The sequence below is a fragment of the Triturus cristatus genome, chromosome 1_2 (genome assembly GCF_964204655.1).
Source record: "Triturus cristatus chromosome 1_2, aTriCri1.1, whole genome shotgun sequence".
NCBI lineage: Eukaryota > Metazoa > Chordata > Amphibia > Caudata > Salamandridae > Triturus > Triturus cristatus.
In genome coordinates this window covers 445,092,884-445,116,987 of record NC_140580.1, presented here as the reverse complement: position 1 = coordinate 445,116,987, position 24,104 = coordinate 445,092,884, and the positions used below count along the sequence as shown (strand labels likewise).

Genomic DNA, 24,104 nt, shown 5'->3' with positions numbered 1-24,104 from the left:
GTGAAGGGCGGGATAGGAGAATGCTTGCATTTGGCTTGTTGCTGAACACAGAGCAACCTCTGCCCACTCGTGACAAACACTACCACTGTTAACTAAGTTTGGGGGGGAGTCAGGGGGGCCGGTGGAGGCTACGGGGCTGCTGTGCGACCGAGTTGTGGGAGGTCTGCTGTGGGAGGGGGGTAGGGCGGGGACAATGTTGTTTTTGATGTTGGAGATGTCAGCCAAGTTGATGTATGATGCTCATTATATATGCAGGCCACATAAGTTGGGACACACTGTGAAACTCGAAAAACATGACGGCAACGACTAGTGGGGCTGCTGTTCCGAAACCTGTAGATTCCCTCCGAGCACTGTCGTGGAACGTGAGAGGCCTAAATGACCATTGCAAATTACGCAAAGTGCTGAGCTACCTAACTAGACATAATATAGATGTTGCCCTACTTCAGGAGACGCGTCTTCCTCTGCATAGCCCATTGATGCGCCCCAGGAGCCTCCTGGGAAATGTCAACGTAGCAGGTTTTACAACTCACGCTAGAGGAGTAATGACCTTAACCCCAGATCGGACTACACGATTCGACAGTTGAATGCAGATGCGGGGGGCCGGTTCGTGATCTCCAAATGCCAGGGTAGGAGGTTAGATCTGCTTATAGTTAACGTCTATGGCCCCAACTATGATTGCCCTGAGTTTTTCACAACATTGGCTAACACAATAAGTGGTTGCGAAACGACACAAATACTCTGGGGCTATGACTTCAACCTGGTTAGGAATCCTGCATTGGATAGATCAGGGGGCCCGATGAGGAGGCCGGCGATGGCGGCCAGAACTGTAGAAAGTGTCATGATTAGCAAGGACCTCACCGATGTATGGAGGGAGACGCATCCACAAGAGGGAGGTTTTACACACTATTCCGCTTACCATAACCTACACACACACGAATAGACTACTGTCTAGCATTAACATCCCTCATGTCTCAGATTCGCACGTGTCAAGTTTTGCCACGCACTTTGTCCGATCACTCACCACTTTTACTGTTCCTGTCCACACCTAAGAAAACAATTCCACCATTCACATGGCGCTTCCCCCCTTACTTGTTGTTGGACCCTCTCTTCAAAGAAGAGATGGCAGAAGCTATAGAAACATTTTTTGCCACTAATATTGGATCAGTGGACAGTATTCAGTCGTATGGGAAGCTTTCCAAGTGTACATTTGGGGGGTGGCTATGACTAAACACTTGGGGTTCTTCACTCCATACGACAGAGATTGTTGACTCTGGAGCGGCAATTGGGGGACTTGGAGGCTCGCTGGGCGACTGGGGGAGGAGAGGACGTCACAGACACAATGAAGGACTTGTTAGCGGAATATCAGGAGGCGGCGGACAGTGAAGTGCAACATCTGGGCAAATATGCCACAGCGCGTGCATATGGCGAGGGAGATAGGCCAGGCTCTGAATTGGCTCATATGCTGAAAGCCAAACGCAGTAAATCTCTGATCACTGAGATTCGTTCGGAAGAGGGCAACCTGTTAACGGAAGAAGAAGACATCGCGAACAGGTTCAAATGATACTAGTCGGACCTGTATGCCTCACATATGTCAAATATGGATGGGGAAATTCTAGATTATTTGGAACACATAAAGTTTCCCTTCCTATCAAACACACACAGAGAGTTCCTCATGCTCCCCATTGAAAAAGACGAGATAGTTGAGGCACTGGCAGGAATGAGAGCGTCCAGCGCCCCAGGAACAGATGGCCTCACAGTAAGCTTCTACAAGGCCTTTATAGACCTATTGCTTCCCCACATTTCAGTGCTATTTGATGATCTATGTGTAACGGGTAAGATGCCGCAATCGATGAGGGAAGCAATGTTAGTGGCTATCCCTAAACCAGGTAAACCCCCTGATAAATGCGGTTCTTACAGACTGCTTTCTTTGCTGAACGTGGACACCAAGTTGTTTGCAAAAATTTTAGCTTACCGATTGGCCATATTGACCCTGGAACTCTTTGCCCCGGAACAGGCGGGGTTTGTACCAGACAGAAACCTCACCTACAACCTGCGAACTGTATTTGGTACAATGCAGCATGTCCGGCAAGACACGAAAGCTCTTGCGGTGTTTCTGGACATGGAGAAGGCTTTCGACTCGGTAGAGTGGTCCTTTATACGACATGTGCTGACCAGAATGGGACTTGGCCCTGCCTTTTTGCAAATGATAGGAGTATTGTACAATGCCCCCTCAGTGCGCATCCGGCTGGGGAATCTGGTGACTGACGCCATCTCTATCTCCAGGGGAACCCGGCAGGGATGCCCCTTGTCGCCGGCGCTCCATGCTCTGATCGCTGAACCCTTGGCATGTGCACTTCGAGAATACCACAGTCATAGAGGGGTCAGATTCCCTAACTATGAAATTGTGGTATCTACGTACGCGGACGAATCCTTGCTCTACGTGAGGGACCCGGAAAATAATCTCTCCCCAGTACTTAGAGAGGTGGTACACTTTGGAGCGCTATCAGGGTTAAGGGTCAACTGGACCAAATCTATAGCCTTTCCGCTAACCCCAGCCACTACACAAATTGGGATGGAGTACCCGTTGCAATGGTCCGATGACTCGTTAGGTACCTCGGTATCAGATTGCACACTGACTCGGACATCGTGTTCCGGGAGAACTATGGTATAGCTGTGGCTAAACTTGAGGATGATATCGAAACCTAGATCGGACTGCCACTGTCTTTACTTGGCAGGGTCTCCATAATGAAGATGGTGGTGCTGCTCAGGTTCCTTTTCCTGTTTGTAAATATTCCGATAGTGTTGCAATGTTCCTTCTTTGCCAGACTCAATAAATCATTAATAAGGTTGTCTTGGGTGGATAAGCAGGCACGGGTACAATGGCGAGTGCTCTCCCTGCCATACCACCTGGGAGGACTAGGCGCGCCCGACCTAGAGTTATATTACAGAGCAGCGCAGGGAGCGCAAGGACATAACTGGATCCACGGTGCGGATAACATACCGTACCTTAGACTCGAAAGCTCTTTGCTGATCCTCTCCCCCTTCCGGCCGTTATCCTTGAGCCGGTAGATCGCAGGACAGGGATACTGGACTCCCTCAACTCGACGCGACACGCATGGCACAGCCTGTTACAGCAGCAGGCGGGAGCACTGCTATACTCCCAGGAGACGCCAATAGACTGGATGGTTTGGCTGGCCACCTGCAGGGACGGAGAGGTCACACGAGCGCTGCAAGCGCTGGACATACACAAAGCAGGAGACCTGTTCACAGGCGGCGTTGCCAAAACATGGGACGAGGCCACGGTCACTACAGAAGCTCCCACTCTACTGCAACACTTCCAGTTCCACAGAGTACGCAGGGCGCTACATCAACAATTGGGGGATGACTTGAACGAACCCTCTGAGGTACTAGAACTTTCGTATCTCATAAAAACTAAATCTCCCCGCAAACTCGACTCCAACATATACAAGTTGGCAATGTCCCACAGAGTTAATCAGTATACAAGGGCTAGGCTGGCTTGGCAACGTGACCTGGGCATGACAATAGACGATGACAAGTGGTCTTATTGCTGCAATAACACGAAACGAATATCACTACACGGTAAACACAGACTAATACACTTCAAATATATCAATAGAGTGTACTACACACCGGAGAGACTGCACAGATACGGACTAAGAGAGTAAGTGACCTGTGACAGATGCCGCTCTCCGACTGAAGATTTTCTTCATTTAGTGGGGGGCTGCCCGGGTGTGTCCCAGTATTGGGAAAAGGTATTCTGCGAGATAAGCACTATAGTGGATTTGGAGATAGCTGCCGTGGCGCTGCTGGGCTATTCCAAAACACTACCGAAAGCGGCCCGCAGACTGGTGGACTTAGGCCTTTTGATGGCAAAGCGTAGAGTGGCAATTTGCTGGATGAGGGGACCTTTGCCTACAGTGTCACAGTGGTAACACGATGTCCTTTATTGCTGCACACAATCGGAGAATTTCAGTGAACTGCTTCCGCCTCGGAGCAGTCCAAAGAACTTCTGGGGGCTATACACCACATACTTGAAAAGTAAAGAAGAGGGTCCACCTGAGGGGACAACGACAGAACCCGAAGTAGGCACTAACACTCCCGCTCCATAGAGGACAGTGCAGATTCACGAACTCAGACACACATAACCTGTAGGGAAAATAGTTGTGCCCAGATTGTTAGATGGGGCAGGAGACATGTGCGGGATGTTTGTGATCATTGGCAATAATTGGCGGGAGAGAATGGGTACGGATAGGCAGCCGGACAAGGGTAACATGGTCGACAACGAATGTACGACGTAAGAGTCCTGACAACGGCAGGTTGGGCTGACACCTCTTTGTTATAAATTTCATAATTGTCTTTGACTACTGGTGCGCAGCAGGCACGTACTACACATTAAAAAGGAGCCGCAACCCTTAAATGTGACGCTGCCCTACCTCTGGGATGTGGGCTATGAAGCTGTGTGAAGTGCCTTATGTATGCAAGCTGCCGGCCCCAGGGTTGTAGGCGTATGGCTGTGTGTTTCAGTGATACCTTTGACAATAAAACTGTTTAAAAAAAAAAATGCTTTGAGCTACCCATTGATGGTGTAGGTCAGTGTTCCCATTGTGTGTAATCAAATACTGCATGCGGAGTACTTGCTTTATGCAGGAAATGGTGACCATAGTGGTGAAAACTGAAAATTTCATCATAATTAGCTGTGGCATTATACATTTAATTTCCATTAAAAACAGTTGAATGCTGTAGATCATCTAGCATTTCATGCATTGTATTAATATCCCAACCTTCACAGATAATATTGGGAGTGATAAGATAATGCAGAGAAAGTTCATACACATATGGAATTTGAATTAATTCAGTTGGTCCAAATAAATCATAAGATATCTTATTCCAAATATTTCCATCAGGAACTGGAACAGCAGAAATGTTCACCAGGGAAAGGACTATTCGCACTTTCTGCAGGAGCGCATTCTGGGACATAGTGTCCGTTCAGAATTAAGGAAAAAAGACTGTCACAAAACCATTCCAAACGAAGAGGAAAAGTAACAGCATTGTACCCCAAATGTATATCCAGAGCGGGATAAAATATGTATTTTTCAGCCAAAAGTAGAATTCACCAAATCTACATCTGAGCAGTAGTGGTGGGGGGTGAGATAAATCTGAAGAGAAGTCATTAGAGTCAATGAAGTAGCCAGAGGTCGTTCTATTTTTGGCAGCTCTGGAGGCTGAGTAGAACTGGGAGTAGACTCCAGTGGTGGTATGTTCCGGTAGAAGCCATCTTTGTTTGTTTGCCAAATTTAAATCTATGTTTCTGTGCTTGATGTTTGTAAGGAGTTTGTTGATGTAACAGAAAGAAGTGATACTTCAGTGTTGTCTGTCCCCTGGAGGGGGAAGAAGCTTCATCACTGATCAAAGCTTCCATATGGACTTTCTGTAGGTTAGTGAGAGGAGGCAGGTAACTGCCTGGGAGCCCTCTTGGCCGACTGCGTAGAACCAGCCACATAGTTGGTTTGACGAGATATATTGACACAAATCTCTAGCTTTAGCAACCAGCAAAGGGCAGTAGAAGTACAGTTTTTGTACTTTCAACAGTCAGGACAGGTATAGTCTCTCCATAAGATGGCCCGAATTCCTTCTTGTCCACAGTCTTCTCCCAGACTAGTTCACCGATTTTGGGACTCGAACTAGGAGTTGCTGGTGCTTCCTTTTCTTCTCCAGTGGAGCTACGTTTCAGCTGGATGTCACTCCAAGTGTTTCGAAAGGCATTCAGCTCCTGAAAAACAGCCAAACGTTCATTGATGTCAAATGGTGTTTCAGCTGCCACTGTATTGAGACTGTCGAGATCGGTAACCCACATCTTAACCCCGAACAGGATCTCATAGGGAGTTCGACCACCCAGGGATATTCTAGGCAGATTGTTTAGCGCTCTTTGGACTCTGTACAGTTGATGGACCCAACTGCGACCTGAATTTAATTCCTCACTTTTAAAGACTGGTTTAAGTACCGGTTCTTCCTCTCCACTTCCGCATTTCCCTCTGGATGATAGGGAGAAGAGTACTGCACAGTCACACCCACTTTTACCATAATGTCTATTTAAGCCCTGGATGCAAACGCCGGACTCTGGTCAATATGGAATGTGGCTACTGCATATGTCCCGATAAAGGCCTACCGATCCTTCATAACAGTTCAGGCATCAGCCGATTGCTGTGGCCAAACCCATAGAAATAGAGAGCAGGAATCCACTGCAACTCAGATGTATTTGTAAGCCCGTTATGACTGTAAGGGGCTGGAGTTACCCAGGTAAACACAAGCGAGAGGCTTGTCTGAGATCTATAGATAGGTGTTTCTGGTTGATATGCTACCGTGGAAACTTTCATCTACTGGCAGATGTCGCATTTGAGGATGAAGTCCTTGGTCTGTTTGTATAGACCTGACCACCAATAGCGTTGCTGCAATAATTAAATCGCAGCTGCCACCCCAGCGTGAGCAGATGCTATGCTCTCATGTGCTGCTAGGATCAGACCTAACTTGTGATCTTAATTAGGTATCACTCGACCCCCCCGGGGAATCTGAGCAAAGTGAATCCTTTGTGCACTTAATTGGTAGGAGTATTTTGTTGGAAATCCTTTCGGCAGGTGGGTGCCGTTGCACGCAGCATTGACAGTCCCAAATGCAGTCCCATCTATCCTCATGCTAGAACGAGTAATTGCAGTGACTGCAGCAGTCTGCACTGTTGCTTTTGCGGCTTCATCAGCCATGAAATCCCCTACAACGTGTATTCCTACACACTGATGACTCAGGGTGTGTTTTACTTGAGTCTGTGGCAAACACTCTTTGAGCTTTGCCACCTGTCCCTAAAGCTGTTTGTGCTTTATGGTGTACCCTTTGGAATCCGTGAATCCATTTTCAGCTCCAGTAGTGTAAATACTTGTTGTAAGACTGAACACAATAATACGAATCAGTGCGAGGAATCCAGGATCCGTATTCTCAAGGGCCAGAATTAGAGCTCGAAGTTCAGCCAGCTGCACTGTGCAATCACCTAGTGACTGCGTTTAGGGTTTATGAGGGCAGAATTCACCATCCTATATCCTACCATTAACAGCAGCGCATGCTGCAGACTATTGGTGTTTTTGCCCTACGGCAGGCTGTGACGAACCATCACTATAGATGATGTAATCATACTGATCGAGAGGCATGACTTCATTAGGCAGAGGATATTCATTTTCGTATTGCAGGTATGGTTGTGTTTGTAATGTAGAGTCAAATCTCTAGTCTACATCTGTTGCGGTGAGAGACTTGGCCCACTGTTTCCATCTTGGATGTAATGCTTTCGTATTTGGAACGCTGACTTTTGTTACACCCTCTAATGCTGGGACTGGAGGCATAACAAGAATTAGCTTCCCCTGAGCCAAAGATCTTTCTCTCGCCGAGGCACTCTGTACCACCGTCAGAATCTTTTCTGTTCGTCCAAAACTCATCTCAGCATTGGTGTATAAATGTGATTTATAAGCAATTGATACAGTGTCTCCTTCGTTGAATGTAATATAGATGTATCCTGATACACCCGCAATTATAGGGATCACCAGGTTTGTGCTATTCTCACGTGTGTGTAGGTGCTTGGAAGCTAGCATGTCCGCTTGTACTGAACATAGTATTTCTGTGTTCAATTATCCAATGTATACTTGAAAGTCTGGACTTATCAAGTGGTAGAATGGTTTTACCCACTCTGCGTGTTCTGAAATGCATGTTCTGTCAAAATTCAGGAAACACAAAATTGATTGGATTTTCTTTAGTGTGTTTGGGGTTTTAGAAGTGCGCACTTCTCAAGGAAGTGTGTCACTAGTCTTTTGCCTTCACTTTACAATTTCTATCCTAGAAATAGGACATTGAGGTGGGCTATTTTAGATTTTCTTTAATTGAATCTGTAGTCCATAAGAGCAAATCCCCAAACTATGCAATCTATTCTAGCCAAGTGTGTTGAAAGGTCATCATTCATCAGATACATATCATCGACATAGGACAATGCCTGGTCATCATAAACTTGCAAACATTCTGTAACCCTGGCTGAAAACAACCCTCTGCTGTTCTTATACCCCTGTGGCGATGAACAGACCTGCTTTTTAGAACCCGGCGCGCTGAATGCGGTCAAGTACATGCTTTCTGGTGCTATGTTTTGGCTTAAAAATCCTTTTGAAATATCTAAAGTTGTTTTATATTTCTTCCACACTATGTTATTCATTAGTACTGCGCAGTTTGCATTTTGTACAGTGAATGTACGTGTAGCTGTGTTTTTGTGTCCGTAATCTAATACTAGATGATATGAATGGTCAGGTTTCATTACTGGAAATAAAGAATTATTCATAGGGGAGGTGAAAATTTAGATTACACCTTGGTATTCAATTTGTGTGAGGATCTCTCTAACTTGTTTTTTGTCTTCATTTTTAATGGGGTATTATCTTCGAGGTTGTGGGGCTGACCTCACTGGTATAACGTGCTAAGGGGAATTGTCCTCCCACCCCACATGATTGTGGTATAATGCAGGAGCTAGTGCTAAAGCCCACTCCCTGGCGTCTTAATGTTTTACTGTATCTGGAACGAGGTTGGAAAAAGCAGGTCAAATTACCGTTTCTTCCTTGGGGCTGTCCATGACAAATTCTGGTGGCCTGTCCCTTTCAGCCGAGTGAATATCATATCTGAATGACAAGTTCTCCCAAAAGGGAACATTAGTGGTGCATGGTATATCCCCCTCCTTTTGGAGTTGCATCTCGTCCAATCAGTTGGGGACTCACTCTCATATCCAGTGTTTCCACCCGGATATAGTCACTCAACTATTCTGATGCCAGACAATCCATCAGGCTCCGGCGAACTATCGTGACTTCTGCTGTGCTGTCCAGCATGTTCAGAGCCCAATCCCCGCTCAGAAGTAGTGTCCTCAATATCCGTGGCATGCTTTAATTTAATGCCAGCCACCACCGTCTTTCTGAGCGTTTTTTGGATGACTCCTGAAAGGAAAGAGATGAACATGTATCCGTATCCTGATAGCTGTCAGGTGTGTTAATATTATCGCAGGTATGCAGATTATAGTACTTTTCAGTGGCCTCCTGTTTAGGAGATCTGCCCTGCGATTTACTCTTGTTTTTTCCTCATTATCCCACTTCTTTTTAGAGGAAGAATCTGATGCCTGCTTTGAGTTATCCTTTTCAGAATTACTCTTAATTTGTGGTTTTCTAGGTCTGACTCCCAAATTATTTCTACCTCTTGCTGCATAGGTTTCCAAAAGAATGTTTGGTAACTCACGTTCCTGTTCTCTTAGAGTCAAGTTTGTGAGTCGTCGGTGCACCGCCAACGATGCTGGTTCCCCTTTAATGTTACTCAACATTATGGCGGATACTGCGGCAAAGTTACCCATCAGATTTATCCCCAAATCCAGGGCAGGGGATGCCCCATATTTATTTTGCATCTGTTTGAGTACTTCTGGCAAAACAGCTAATGAGGGTGTTCTGATATACTGCAGCAAAAACTGCACCCCAAGTAGTACAGTCTTTCACCAGGGGAGCCATCCCCATTTGGCAGACATATTGTGAGAATTATGTGTTTTTCCTGAGGTCCTATATGGGGAAACACTGCTTCAAGCGGGCTTATTTTTTGTGCAATCCAGAACGGAATTTCCTGTGTCTAAGGGGAATATTACCCATGACTGCACTGATAGTTTGGGTATTGATTCCAGGTGTAGCCAATTGTGGTTGTGTAGCTTGAGCAGCCCTTGCATGATTTATTGTAATTGTTCTCATGACAAATTGTGTTAAACATCTATATGTTTCAACCAGATCTGTGTAAAGTGTACGTAGCTCTATAGCTGTCAGACTATTTATTTCTGGATATGGTGTGTAACTGGCTAAGACTGGCCATGTTGCTCCCTCATTGCTAAGGGGACCTAGTCTAACATTGTTATGTGTGTGTGAGATAGGACACCTTCAAACCAATTTTGATGTACTTGGTAATTTAGTTGGATTTGTAGTGCTTCATAAGCTGTGTAGTTGTTAGGGACTTCCATCTGCAGTGTATGTGTGAAAAGGTCTTGATCTTGCATCTGCTGCTGGGAATGTAACCCATGAGTAGAATACCTCCATCCTCTATGCTTCGTGTGCCTCAACCACGAAAGTAACATCACCGCCCATAAGGACTAATCGCATGTCTGCAGTTAGCTGGTATGTTTATTGTTCCTTCTTCCTAAGTCATTTTAATGTGTGGAATTCAGAGATTGTACCTCTATGGGGTGATCCTTTGTAAGGTTTAAGCTTGAACAACCTACAGCCAATACATAGGATTTACCTATTCAGCTGAGGAGGATTTTTCCCTAACATCTACGGTTAGTAGGTGAATAGGGGTCTTTGGGTACACAAAAGAAAACTACTCAGGCAATCCATTAAATAAGAACCCAAGCTAAAACGCTGGTGGTGCCATGTTCTAGGGCTTATACTTTCCCAAGTAAAATTGTGCTTTTGTTGTACAACATAACCATCAGAACTTGGTAAGACTGATTCTGCGCACACTGTCTGGGTATGTTAGCCGAAGTCCTGCTAGGTCACAGTTCACCATCTGCACCCCTAACCTTACAGGGTAACAAATGGATGTGCAACCTCAGAACTTGACAGCCCTGACTCCCCAAGGTAATCGTGGAAATAGATCTAGAACCCTTTTGCTCGGTTATTTATGCATACTCAGAGATACGCAAGAAATACATAGTAAAGCGTTTCAATATTCATTGAAGCATTGTGATTCTTGAGTGAAATACTTGTGCAGCAATAATCAATAGAAGGAAACAGAATAGTGTGATTAGCATTACTAGCATGGTGGGAAAGGTAAACAATTCAACCATTTTACTGATTATTGAGAATATATGCTTGCATACAAGTCCTGTAATATATTGTACTTCTCCCTAGAGCATTCTAACCTATTCTGTCTAGGGTGAGTGAACCTGCCAAATCCCTTTAGGGTGATCTAACTGCCCGTTATCTGTGGTTAAGTGTCATCAAGCTGCCCTTCTTGACGTAGAACTAGACAGCATCCCTCACGTGAGGTAAACGGGAATCAGCTGAGCTACAATTCCGGCATGGGTCAATCTCTCAGTGCCAGCGAAAAGCTCATCCATCTAAACAAAGGCTTGATGTTGTATTTATAATAACATCAAGCATATTACCATGCCGAAGCCTCTACCAGGCTGCTATTGTATATTTTATCATGATCGCTCTTGCGCGATGAACTTAGACCTTGTACAAAATGTTCATGGTGTTTTGATGCCTACGAAGTAGTAGTGTAAGCAAAACTGAGTTTGAAGAATATTATCCTTCTTGTGCACACAAATGAATGTGTATCAAATGTCATCATGTTTAGGGAAAGAAGACAACTTAAGAACATGAGCATGTAAAATTATGCTTTTTAACTGGGCCTAGTGTAACTACATGACAACCAGTCTCGGCACCCTGGCAGGGGACAGTATTTCTCTGTTTCTTTCCCATTGGTTTGAACTAACTGCTCGCATTTTAGTGGTGTACATCTTGAATTCATGGCTTTCCTTGAAACTAATACCGAGAGTGTCAATTGATCCTCCCATCTCTTTGATGAAGTGCCATGCACTGTTATGAAAAAATGTGTGGACACTTTATTGCTGGTACAAGTAATAGAGAATATTGACATACCCTAACAGAAATCAAGACAACTCTGAATGTTATTGAGCATTTTAAACACATTTATAAGTAAACATATGTTCAAAATGGGGCTATTGCAGTTGTTAATTGTAAACTATAGAACTCATGAAGCATATTTAGTTGGTGGAATTTCTGTGCACGATTGGGGTAGACCTAGGTCCCCTGCCGCACTGCTTGGGTAAAATCTACTGTATTTTGAATTTGCCACCATAGTGGCAGAGATTCCTAAATCAAAATGGCTGTCTCAAGCATGGGAGGAGCCAGTCTGGGGATTCCTCAGCTGAAAATCTAACAAATGCTTATTCATGATAGTGGTAAGTCTGCCACCTGCTTGGGACATTGGAAATGTACCCTTTAAAGTGAGGATAATTTGCTTGTGCCCACATAACCTTTCTCACAAACAAGTTGGAGGTTTTTTCCTAGCGTATTAAGAGATGCAAACTTACCCTCCCCCTTAAAGTCTTTCAGATTTCCATTACCCAGTTGAAGTGTTTCTGTGAGTGAGTAACTAGTAAGAAGTATAATCACGCATTCCAGTGCAAGGAAAACACAAAGTATTAGCGATCTGTGGTTGGGTATTTTCATCACCGGTATAACATGTTACTTTTTGTCCTCATATTGGCACCAATAATTGACATGAATTTGTAAGGGTATCAGAAATGCTCACTTGTAAGTGTATCAGAAAAGAGTAAGTGCCAGAAATGCCTATTTTCTTTTTCCCCTCAATGTGTATATACAATGTTTATTTAGCACAAACCTAGCTAAAAGACAGCAGAGCACTATACAGGGTCAAAGGCAAGCATACAGTCAACAAGTGATAGGAAAGGTAACTGGGTTCTCAGAACAAAAGTGTATGGTTATTAAATTCTTTCCCTAGAGGGAGAACCTGTTTCATTGGGGGGGGGGGGCCTTCATCACCAACACCCATAAGCAAATGACGCGCGTTTAGGACCTTTGCCTACCCCGTTTGTACACTTATTGAAAGTTCATTTTCTAATGCATATTCCTTCGCTTAGATTACTTATATAAACATTTCCAGACCCCATTCTGGATCAAACTAAATTCTTGAATGTGTACCTTCCCACCGGCGCTTGTACTTTTTGTTATCTCACTAAACTCATTAGGGTCCGTGTTTAGTGAAATCATCAATTCTGTATGATGTGTCACAAGCCGTAGTTCTATCTGTTCTATTTTTGTCCACTTCCGAACTCACTCGGATCTGGAAATTATTCAAGGTTTTTTTGGCCAATTGCAGCAAAAATATTGGATTTTGAGTCCGAACTTTCTCGCACAAAATTATTAGTGTTCAAGTTCTACTGCAAGTCTTACTAATGCCTTTGTGATGAATCCTCACAGCACATATTTAGGTGTGTCTAGATAGATACAGTATATTGCTCAGCTGCTTGTGAGCTCTATGACTTTATGTATCTCAAGTCATTAGAGTATGAGGTGAAACTTCCTCAAAGCGGAAGTCTCCAGAAAGAATACACCAGAAATATAGGAAGGACAAGTGTTTTTCATCCTCCTGCTTAGACTGCATATACAGAAGAGAAGATGGACTGTCCGAGAAGACTCCAACTCATCCTCTTGGGGACTTTAGTGTTCGGTGATAATTTCTCAACCCCAGGTGCAGGTGCTCAAGAGATGCCCGTCTTTCAGCAGGCAACTTTTGGTATATTTTTTAAGTATCAACATGCAGGCATGCCAACTGGAGCTGCTAAAGTGAAAATGGCCCATCAGCTTTGGCCATCCTGAACGTGGAATTGGCACGGTCACCCTTGAGGTGTCTTCCTAAAGATAAATTTGTGACTCTGTTTGGTTTGAAAACCTAGGAAGTTTGTTGGATAAGCTCCTTCAGCAGAGTTGGGGTTGATGCTGCATGCTAAGTCAAATTGTAAGCTGATGCAGGTTGAAAAAAAAGTAGGTACAGTTTCAAAGACTCATCATTTGGATGATATTGAAAGGTTTGATAACTTTTCTGTTTCAGATGTGGATGCACTTGGGTTTAAGCATGTATACCAGGGTAATGATGATAATTAAGGAAATTGCTTTCTGCTATATACACAGATGATTGTTTATATTTAGACTTGTAGACTGCAAGTAGTTTGGATGCTTGCCTGGAGGTGGAATTTGGAGTGTCCTCTGAGCCACTGTCATATTTGACTGTGATGGAGAAGGCTGTTGAAGTGTTAGCTCTTCAGCTTTATTTAAAATAACAGAAATCAAATGTCTTCATGGAAGAAACAAGTGGTCACACCTCTATTGCTTCTTGATAAGGCATTAGTGGACACTGTCAAATCAGTAGTAGAGAAGACACAGTCAGTATCAGCTGTTGCTAAGTATGATACTAGGAGACGTAGACCGCCAACAAATCATCCTTTGTGTGACTCAGAGCCATCCCATATTTGAAAGTGTTGTGCAAGCATCCTCATTAAGTTCAGGCACAATATGTACCCAGCATTCCCTTGTGAAAGGGAGTCTGAAAATCGGTCTCCTTAAGTAGGATGTTCTTCGCTTATGCCAGTTCTGCATTAAACTATTTTAACACCATTTGCCAGAGAATTTGAAAGCTCCTTTCAAGAAGATGTTGAGGGATGGAAGCATATTGAAACTTCTAAAACAAACGAAGCAGATGGGCCTCAATACTATTGATGGGGTGTCTTTTGTTTTTATAGCAAAACCTTATTGTTTTATGCAACATACTATAATATCACAGCTGTACATTAGAAAAAATTATTTTATTACACGCAAATGCCTTTGCGAGTCCAAATATAGAGCAACCATCACCACTCTCATTTATTATCCCAGAGTAGGACTGGCTGCACCCCTATATTTTGTCATGTTTACTGGGGCACACCCTTGCTCTGTATATGGGTTCTTCAAGAATGGCACCCCAGTCTATCACAGAAGTCCACAATAAGAAGTTGGGGGTTGTCTTAGCATTGTAGTGGCGCGCTTTATCCCTCATGGGCAAGAGTGTGGTGATGCCCACCAGCACACTATCACTCCGGCCACCACCGAGATCCTCCATGATTCCCAGCAATGCAACCTTGGGGGAAAGCTCCACCAGTCCCTCCGAAACCTCGGTTAGTATCGTCTACATGGCTTTCCCGTATGTTACAATCACTGAGCATGTCAAGATCACGTGGTAGAAGTATGCATCCTGGGAGGAGCAGCAGGGGGCAGTTTGACACACCTCTTTTTCCCTCTCTCCACAGCCTCTTGGGTTATGCAAAGAATATTGAGCTCGATTGGTCTGAAGCAGGTGGATATGGCCAGAGTGTGGAGCCATTCGTGCATCTCTCTAGTCTGCCTTTCCCTTAAGGGAATCAGATGTGTTTGGGGAGTTAAGTATGAGTGACACTTATATCTGTGAAATCCCCTCTTTTCCAGAGAAACCTGAAGGAGTTTGGCCTCAAGAAAAGTCTACTCTTGTGGGTCTGTTATATCCTCCTTACACCAGAAGAGAGCATGTCTCAGTTTAAAGTATTTGTGGACTTGGGTGGAGGAGAGGGCAAATTGGATTAGGAATAATTTAATGGAGGGCCCGTGCCATATGTCTCCTACGACGATGAAGCCAGCATCCTCTCCAGAGCCGGGTTTGTTGTGTAGGTTTACTATCCCAGCCTGTCATTCGCAATGCAGCTGGTCATGCCTAGACCACCACTCTGTTTGGCTCTTGAAGTTGGGGAGAGAGTTCCCCCTTATAGGATATGTAGGGCATTGTCCAATCCTTGCTGATATAATTCCAGTCTATATGTGGGTCACCCCAGCCTTAGTTGAAACAGACATTACCAGACGCTGAGAGGCCCAAAAATAAAGACTATGTCTGTCATACCCGTGCCACCTTTGTAAGTCATTGGCAACACTTGCTGAGAGCAATGTAGGGGCCCAATTAGGGTGTCTTTCACAATGTGGTCTAGTGTGGTGTTAAGGAGACACACCAGGATGTGTTCAGTAGACTTTACTGAGGATGTCAAGAATCAGTTTCTGGACGTATTTTTTATAGTCTTACTAGTAGATGAAAAGGTGCACTATATTTTGTTAAAAGTTCAATGAAAGTAGGGCTATGGCTCATGCTTTCACCTTTGCCTGTTATGCATGAAGGTTCCACCAAGAGTACCGAAACGTCTGAGGCTATGAAAACAAAACAGGAGTCACGTTCAGTAGGCTCAGGAGGTGTGCTTCAGGTGGAGCAGAACAGCACACTGCTGCCTTCTCCTCATCCATACGAATCACTTCAAAACTTCTGCAGGCTTTCCTTACAAGCACCTAATTTGACTTACTTTGGCAGATATTGTTGTTATTGTAGGGGAGAGAGTTCACCTTGGAAAAGTAGGTCCTTTAGATTGTAATGTGGAAGAGGGATTTAATCTTACATTTCTAACAAATCCACCACCTGTGGTGGCCCCTTCAAATTCCTACCTTCCCACCCCCTACATTAATAAATTGGTAAAAAAGGTTTTGCCACTACTTCAAAAGGGGGTGCTTTGATATTCCGATGCAAAGTGTCACAAACAATACCTGATGTCTGTGGTAAATGGAGACTATTTCCAGTTTGTGGTTCTGCTATTAGCCTATCTTTAGTCCTTTGGGTGTTAACCAAATTGTTGATGGTAGGAGCGATGGATCCCCATCATAAAGGTTTTAATTTTTACCCTCATGATTGGCCGTTACTTAGTGTTCTAGAAAATATAGTATCTCTTCTTCATGCTTCCGAGATTTTTGTGAAGAAGAAACCTTGTTTGACTTCTGCTGAGAAGATCAAGTATATTGGAGTGTTTCCATGCTGAGAAGAGGGGAGACTATTCAGAAGACTACTTATTATTTGCAGTTGAACTGAGCCTGTCAACAAAATGTATCTTTTTTCTTTTAGGGAATATGACATCTTGCGTTTTCTGGCATCTCTAACTCAACTGAGATGCATTCTTTGCAGTGGGCTATAAAGGGCAAGTGGAAATCGGTTTTATTGTCAAAATGATTAGATCGTCATTGCTTCATCAGCACAGTCTGTCTTGCCAAGGTTTTGAAAATAGTCTGTCATTGTTTTAAAGGTCATGCATTGTCGCCACATTAAGAACTAATGTGTTGGCCATCCTGGAATGGTAAAAGAATGATAAACTATGGATAACAGCATGCCACACATATCTCCTAGTTTATAGTAAGTGCCTACATGGAATGCGGCACACTGCAAATTAAATGAGCGGCAAGCAGACAACCCGTTGGCAATGTAGTATTCTCTAAAGAAACATTAAAATATAAAAAGAAGCAAACAAATTAAAGTGTAACTATTAAGGAGGAGAATTCAAAACTAAAGGATTGGCCAGCCATCCCCGATACTTAAATACACTCATTTTCAGGTGGATGAACACATGCTCAGAAAAGGCTATCATTCACAGGGCAAAAGACTGATGCAGTCTGAACCATTACGCCATGCAGTTCGCTGTGATGGATGGATGGAAGCAGAGTGTAAATAACACTCAAACAGCCCAATGGCAAGACTAAGTGGACCCACAGGCCGGTAGCTGTTTTCTGTGGCTTATCACCATAACCGAGGCCTCCTGTACTGAGCATAAACTTTCCCACAAGGTACCCATCGGGCATACAGTCATAAAATTACAAAGTACACAAAACTACAGTTGGAAAAGCAAAATACCTTCTCTTCTAAGAGGGCCTAACAAGGATTCTGACAACTATACCAATGGTTTGATCGAGGGGGTATCCAGAACCAAAATGCTTGCCTACTATGGTAGTCTGTGAGATTCCATGTAATAAAATACCTGCCTGTCGACTTTAATACAGAGTAATGACAATCTGTGACTGTGACAATCTATTGACTTTAATATATGCTTTTCAAAATCATTGTCAGGCCTACTGCTTTATCGTAACTTTTCATTATAAAAAATCAAGCTTATTACTTTTATCATTGGCTTGTCACCATAAGCAACTAAGACCTACTGTGTAGGTTCATAAACCTTTCCACAGGAAAAATCATCAGGTATACTGCAATAAAATTACAAATATGTACATAATTTATTTGTGAAAATAATACAAAATCCCTACTAATAGTTCCAAAAAAGGATTTCCATAGTGCATATCGTCTGTCCCCATGGTTTGTTCAGGTAGGTCACCAGCACCAAACCCTTGCCTATTGCAGTAATCTGCAAGATTCCATGTAACATAATGCCTCCCTACAAGCTTTAGCGCAGTGTAATAATGATCCACCCTTAATAGGTGTTTGCCTTTAACACATATTTTTCACAATAAGTAAGTAAGGCCCACTTGCTTTGTCATAACTTATCGTTAAAAAGAGATCACACTTAAGGTCTCCGACATAACATTTCCCAGCGACCTGATAAAGCCTATACCTTTACCAATGGATTGACACTATATACAGCCCTGGCCTACAGAAGTGCGCAGACGTTGGCAACCATCAGGCATGCAGTTATAAAATTGCATTCATGTACAAAATGACAGTTGGCTAAACAATATACAGCCCTTCACAATAGAACCTAACAAGAATCATCACATTGAAATTCTACTTCCCGGGTTTGTCAGAGTGTGTGACCAACACCATAAACCTTGCCTGAAACTGTAGTCTGTGAGATTACAAGTAACCAAATACCTTTCTATGACCTGTAATAAATGTTGCAACAATCTTCTCCAAGAGGCCTACTGGGGCTTAACCATATGCTTTTTATAATAAATAAGCCAGACCTACTGCCTTTCTAATAACCTTTCACAATAAACCGGCCGGAACTATGGTATCAGGCATAACATTTAATTGCAAACCGAGGAAGCCTGTAGAAATTATCGATGTAGTTAAATTACTGCTCTCCTCCCATCTGTGCTGCCACCAGAGAATAAGACCATCAATTATCTAGCTATCTAAAACACTTTTATAGCATTACAATATCATGTGTGTACCACCGAAAGCTTGTGCATCTGGCTAAATAAGCACAATGATCATAGATGTGTGGAGGGCAAGCATTTTTTTGTGAAAGCACATAACTTCTGACCAATCAAAATATATACTCCTGACTTCCAACATGTGGGCAGAGCCAAAGCCCCTCTCTTGGTGGTTATCACACTATTGGCGACAGCTGCTCTGTCAAGCCAGACCATAAAAAGTAATTTGTAAAATCTTAGTATTGTAAATATAAACACAACACTTGATATCTTCTTGAGTTGGCAGTGGTAGTTAAAAGGGGGTAATGACTTACAAACTTAATTGTCACGGCCTTAGAAATCATTGTTCACAAAAATGTTTTCTAGCAAACTATGAGTTGTACAATTTAATGTAATGCTGGTTTGACTTACTGATCCGTTTCTTCACTTTCCAGAGTTTTGGCTTTCCTGTGAACCGACTGTTTGATCTCTTGTTTGAAATAAGAGATCAGTATAATGAAACGCTTCTAAAGAAATGGGCAGTGTTATTCAGGTTAGTTCACAGAACCTCGTACGTGTACATATTGTGCATGATTTTTAACTTAAATATTGTTGTGACTTTTCGCTATTTCTTGCACTTCATCACATGTTCATATGTTCCACTCACTTCCACACAAGCACCTTTGTGCACACTAATTCTTGAATTACAGTTGTATAAAATGTAATAGTGCTGATATAACTGATGCAATGTGTATCAGTAGTTCCTAATACACACCGCTTTTCTTCTAAGAAACGTTTGTCTCCTTACTTCCGTCGCAGTTGATTTTGCATCCTATCTAATTACCTTGAAATTTTACCTGTTGAGACCTTGTTTGTTATGTAAAAGTTACCCAGGTCTCAACTGGGCTTACAGGTTACCTCCTGGGTTTTTTTCTGTTACTTTTAGGAAGTTGGCATTTTTCTGTCCCAACCATTTGGTGTCTGCTGCCTGTATCCTGTGTCACATGATTAGGTGTAGCTGACAGTTGGCCTTTTTGCTCCCAGACAGTGAGACAAAGGTAAGCTACATGTTGGCAGGATGGGCCACTCTCAGTTAAGGATGGGGAGGAGCTGTCACCTATCACACTTGCACATCACAAAGGCACTGCCCGAGAACTCTCACAAAGGGGTTTGGCACTAGTCCATTGTGACGTTGTGCAATCTGGGTCCAGAGCTGGGAGTCAGGAAATCCAAAGCACCTCGGTGATTGTGGAAACCTCTTTACATTTGTCCTACTTCAAAGTGGGTACCAGGTACAAATACTGGACCTCAGACCCCAACTCTTCAGATCACTTCCAGACCTGTGGACTCTGCCAGTGGACTGTGGACTCTCCCTTTTTGTTCTTTTTGGCTTTGGGCCTGTTAAGAAGTAATGTCTCATGTCTCCTCAATCATAGACCTTTTTTTCAAGGTTTGAAGGGCACTCTGCTTTGTTGACAACAAGTAGTCGCATTTGTCCCCTGAAAGCCATGAGCATGCCTACTTTGGTCCTGAAAATGTATCTTTTTCACTGTCACCAATGCTATTAGATGTCCCCTAATTATGGCCTTAAGAAATATTCAAAAGTAATGCAATCGTGTTTCTACTGCAATGTTAATCATCATATATTCACTTATGGCTTTGAAAATTGTGGCCCTGTTGGCTGCATCATGGGGAATGTGTTTACCCAGTCTCGGGAAACGTTCTCTGTTGGGCCATGCCAATCTGCTGTATGTTCCTCTCTCTCGATCCTTTAAACTTTAGTTTATTTGCCCTGTTTTCAGGGCTTTGTTTCCAATGTCACTTGGACGGATGGTGGGTTAAACACCAATCTCAGTAGTCATTCGCCACCGATATCAGGACTGAGGGAGAGGCAGCCCGGGGTGTGAGTTATCCCGATGTACCCCTTGCCCCAACAGTCCGCATCGTGCTCCTGCTGGCACAGTGTTCCTTTGTCCTCTTGGTTTTGCCATGGGCTGTCCCTGGCTGCTCTTGTCACCACTGGATGCACAAGGTTTAGTCTGTGCCACTGCCTTTCCATATACACTACTGGGCGTCTAATGTCTTCGAAAGCATCTGTCGTTGATTCTGGCTGGAAATCATCTATGCAAAGTATGCATGCTATCTGCAGGCCAGACTGCCATTGTTGGAACTCATGAGAACATATCTACTATGCGCTCTTCTGGCCGTGACCAAGCGTCCACCATCTTAGCTAAACTCCTCTTAAACTTCAAATAGTACTGGCTACAACCAGTATGGACTTTGGTTCCAACTTCTGTTCTGGCACCACCTTCACCAGATTAAACATGGGCCTTTTGCTGTCTTTTGATATTGTATACCCTAAATTAATGTCTTCTCCCATTATCAGATGGCACTTTTCATTTCTAACAGTTAATATACTACATTCCAACCTCTTTAAGACTTACAACTGATACCTCTCATGCTCTTGCACAATCTTACTGTATGACCCATTACCATTCAGGAAAAGCAATTTACATAATCCTTTGAAAATCTTATGCATCACATTCTTAAAGAGTATCGACTCATAAGCCAGCCAACATTGCAACCTGCAGAAACAGAAACCCCCATACTTGTATCAACGCTCCATTCCAATTAATGTAAGAGTGCTGATGAGCAGCAAAGGGAGAATCCTCTACTTTAATGTTCAGACAAGACCATTAAGAATACCTGCACAACAAGGCCGCTCCAGTTCTCAACATTTGTAGATTTAATCAAATAAGAGTATTATCACAGTAAGAAATAGTCAGACCCAGTGGAATTAGCGTAAAACCAAATTCTTAATAATACAAAATGCCATGTGCCTTTAAGAAATTAAACAAATCACATCTGGTAAATAATCCGATTAATAGAACATAGGCCTAAATACAGAAAGGACCATGAACATCTAGCCCTCTCTACACGATGAGCAGAAACGTCTAACTAGAAATTCTGTCGGAAAAGTCTGGCATTTCACTGGAAGGTCTAGTGGGAAAAATCTGAATAACTGGTCTCTTTCACAAAAAGCATGCGTTTTATACTATTGTGAAAAAAGAAAGCCAAATATTCATAGCACGATTTTACATAAATGGTCAGCACTAAAACTGTCACTTTCACAGAACCAATTCCATTATTAATTACAAAACACATACTTGCACGGTATTTTCTTTGGCTGTTAAGTACATTATTTATTGCGCAGAAGAAAGTGTACATTCTATTGATGCAAAAACACTAGAAAGCAAGCTTCTGCGCATTCATAACATCCAAGGTTTAGCTCATAGCATTGCAATTATGCGACTAAGTACGTCCCTTCCAGAAGAAGTTAGAGATACGTTAGATTTGCATGCAAAGATAGAGACCATGTTTGCAGCTGAATTTCCATCATTTTATACAAGCATTGGCATTGCCAATAGGTCTCGCTTGTGGGACCTTATAAGTATTTAGTTATGCAGCACAATATCCTTGGTGCAACAACATTAACTGTTGCATGGTTAAACACTTAGAAGGCCCCAAAGGCGAAACCTATTGGCTATGCCAATGCTTGTTTTTTTAATAAAAGGACAAGCAGTGTTATCAGCCTCCGGCTGCCACTTAGAGGTAGAGAGAGAGAGGTGTGTAGAGAGAGAGAGGGGTGTGTAGAGAGAGAGAGAGAGGTGTGTAGAGAGAGGTGTGTAGAGAGAGGTGGGTAGAGAGAAGTGGGTAGAGAGAGGGGTATAGAGAGAGGGGTATAGAAAGCGGTGTAGAGAGAGCGGTGTAGAGAGAGGGGTAGAGAGAGGGGTAGCGAGTGGGGTAGAGAGAGTGGTGTGTAGAGAGAGGTGTAGAGATAGAGAGGTAGAGAGAGGTAGAGAGGTAGAGGTAGAGGGAGAGAGGTAGAGAGAGAGATAGGTAGAGAGAGAGAGAGGTAGAGAGAGAGAGGATAGAGAGGTAGAGAGAGAGAGAGGTAGAGCGGTAGAGAGGGAGCGGTAGAGAGGTAGAGGAAGAGAGGTAGAGAGTTAGAGGTAGAGAGGTAGAGAGAGAGAGGTAGAGAGGTAGAGAGAGGTAGAGAGAGGTAGAGGTAGAGAGAGAGAGGTAGAGGTAGAGAGAGAGAGGGAGAGAGAGAGGTAGAGGAGGTAGAGAGAGAGAGGTAGAGGTAGAGAGAGAGAGGTAGAGTGAGAGAGAGAGAGAGTGAGAGAGAGAGAGGTAGAGTGAGAGAGAGAGAGAGAGAGGTAGAGAGGTAGAGAGAGGGAGGGCAAGAGAGGTAGAGAAAGAGAGGTAGAGAGAGAGAGCCCTGCCTGAACCCTGCCTGAACATGAGAGGTAGAACTGGTGACCAGAGATAGTAACCAGAGTGGTGCTCTTAACTTGACTTAGGTCTCTGCACCTAGGCATGTAAACGGAGGAAGAGTAGTGAGAGATATGTCTTTTTTGCTGCTGCAGCACTCTGTGGTAGTTTCTGTGGCATTTAGAGACCTACAAAACTCCTCACAAATAAATAAATGAATAAACGTCAACATTTAGAGATACACAACTAGGATGAAGATTCACTTGATATGTTTTTCTTGTTTGAATCATCATTAATCATTTCAGCGCATTTCAACTTGGTGTGTATTTTTGATCCCTAATAGGGTAGAGTATTTTTGTTGCTTTGGATTTTATTGACCTCTTGTATCTGTTCTGTTGACAGCTATGCTCTACTTAACACAAATAGCAAAACAAAAAAACCCCAAAAATCCACAATGATCACTCATTAGGCGAGAAACCACATGCAGGTGTATTTCAAATGAAAGGTCTGCTAGGGGTCAACAAATCAATTGCAAATCAATGATAATGGGCGATTATAAATGAACTAGACCTACCACGAGCCTGTACTGAGAGTACATGCACATGCAGGCTGATGAACAGATAAAGCATCGAGGCTGTGGCCAGTTAATAAGAATGCTGCATCCCAATCATTGTGTGCGATTCCCTAATAAGAACTTGAGAATGGCAAAAACATCCTCTGCAAATTTAGGAAAATAATGATAGAACGTGCAGAGTGGTTAAAAAAGTTATGTGTTTGTGCATACGGCGAGGTGAGTTGTAGTGTTGTGTTTCGACTAACCGTTTCAGGATTGTCATTCTGATTGACTGAAAATAGTGTAATCCCCCCCCCCACACACACACCCTCCCACGCCTGCTCTGTCCAAACACGACTACTTCCAGAGACTCCCCACTCACTACTCGTTTGAAATCAAGTCATGCAAGCGCCATTTTCAAACAGGCCACGCGTCAAAAGTCCACATCTCCTCTCATGTTTGCACAGGGCTATGAAATAAATGAGAAGAGCAAACACAGGGACAAAGCCAGTGCTTGAATGAATGCACAGTCTAAGGTCCTCATTGCGAGTTAAGGGTTGAATTCTGATAGCACTTCAAACATGTTTTCACAGGTATCGGAATTACCCTCCTCGTGTTTATTTCATTGATAAATTCTGGCAGGCCGAGCCGGTCCAAATTTA

The 24,104-nt window shown here is 43.3% G+C and overlaps 1 protein-coding gene and 1 long non-coding RNA gene across 6 annotated transcripts in view; one reads left to right on the top strand and one right to left on the bottom strand.

Moving 5' to 3' along the window:
* Positions 1 to 24,104, top strand: part of EXOC6 (exocyst complex component 6) — a 1,441,232-nt gene that overhangs the window by 739,377 nt on the left and 677,751 nt on the right. For all 5 annotated transcript variants that reach the window (XM_085606137.1, XM_085606139.1, XM_085606140.1 and 2 more), the window contains exon 13: positions 19,070 to 19,167. In XM_085606137.1, the coding sequence (XP_085462263.1) occupies positions 19,070 to 19,167 (98 nt within the window). The remainder of the gene's footprint in view (positions 1 to 19,069; positions 19,168 to 24,104) is intronic.
* Positions 1 to 24,104, bottom strand: part of LOC146867469 (uncharacterized) — a 415,701-nt gene that overhangs the window by 381,675 nt on the left and 9,922 nt on the right. The window lies entirely within an intron of this gene.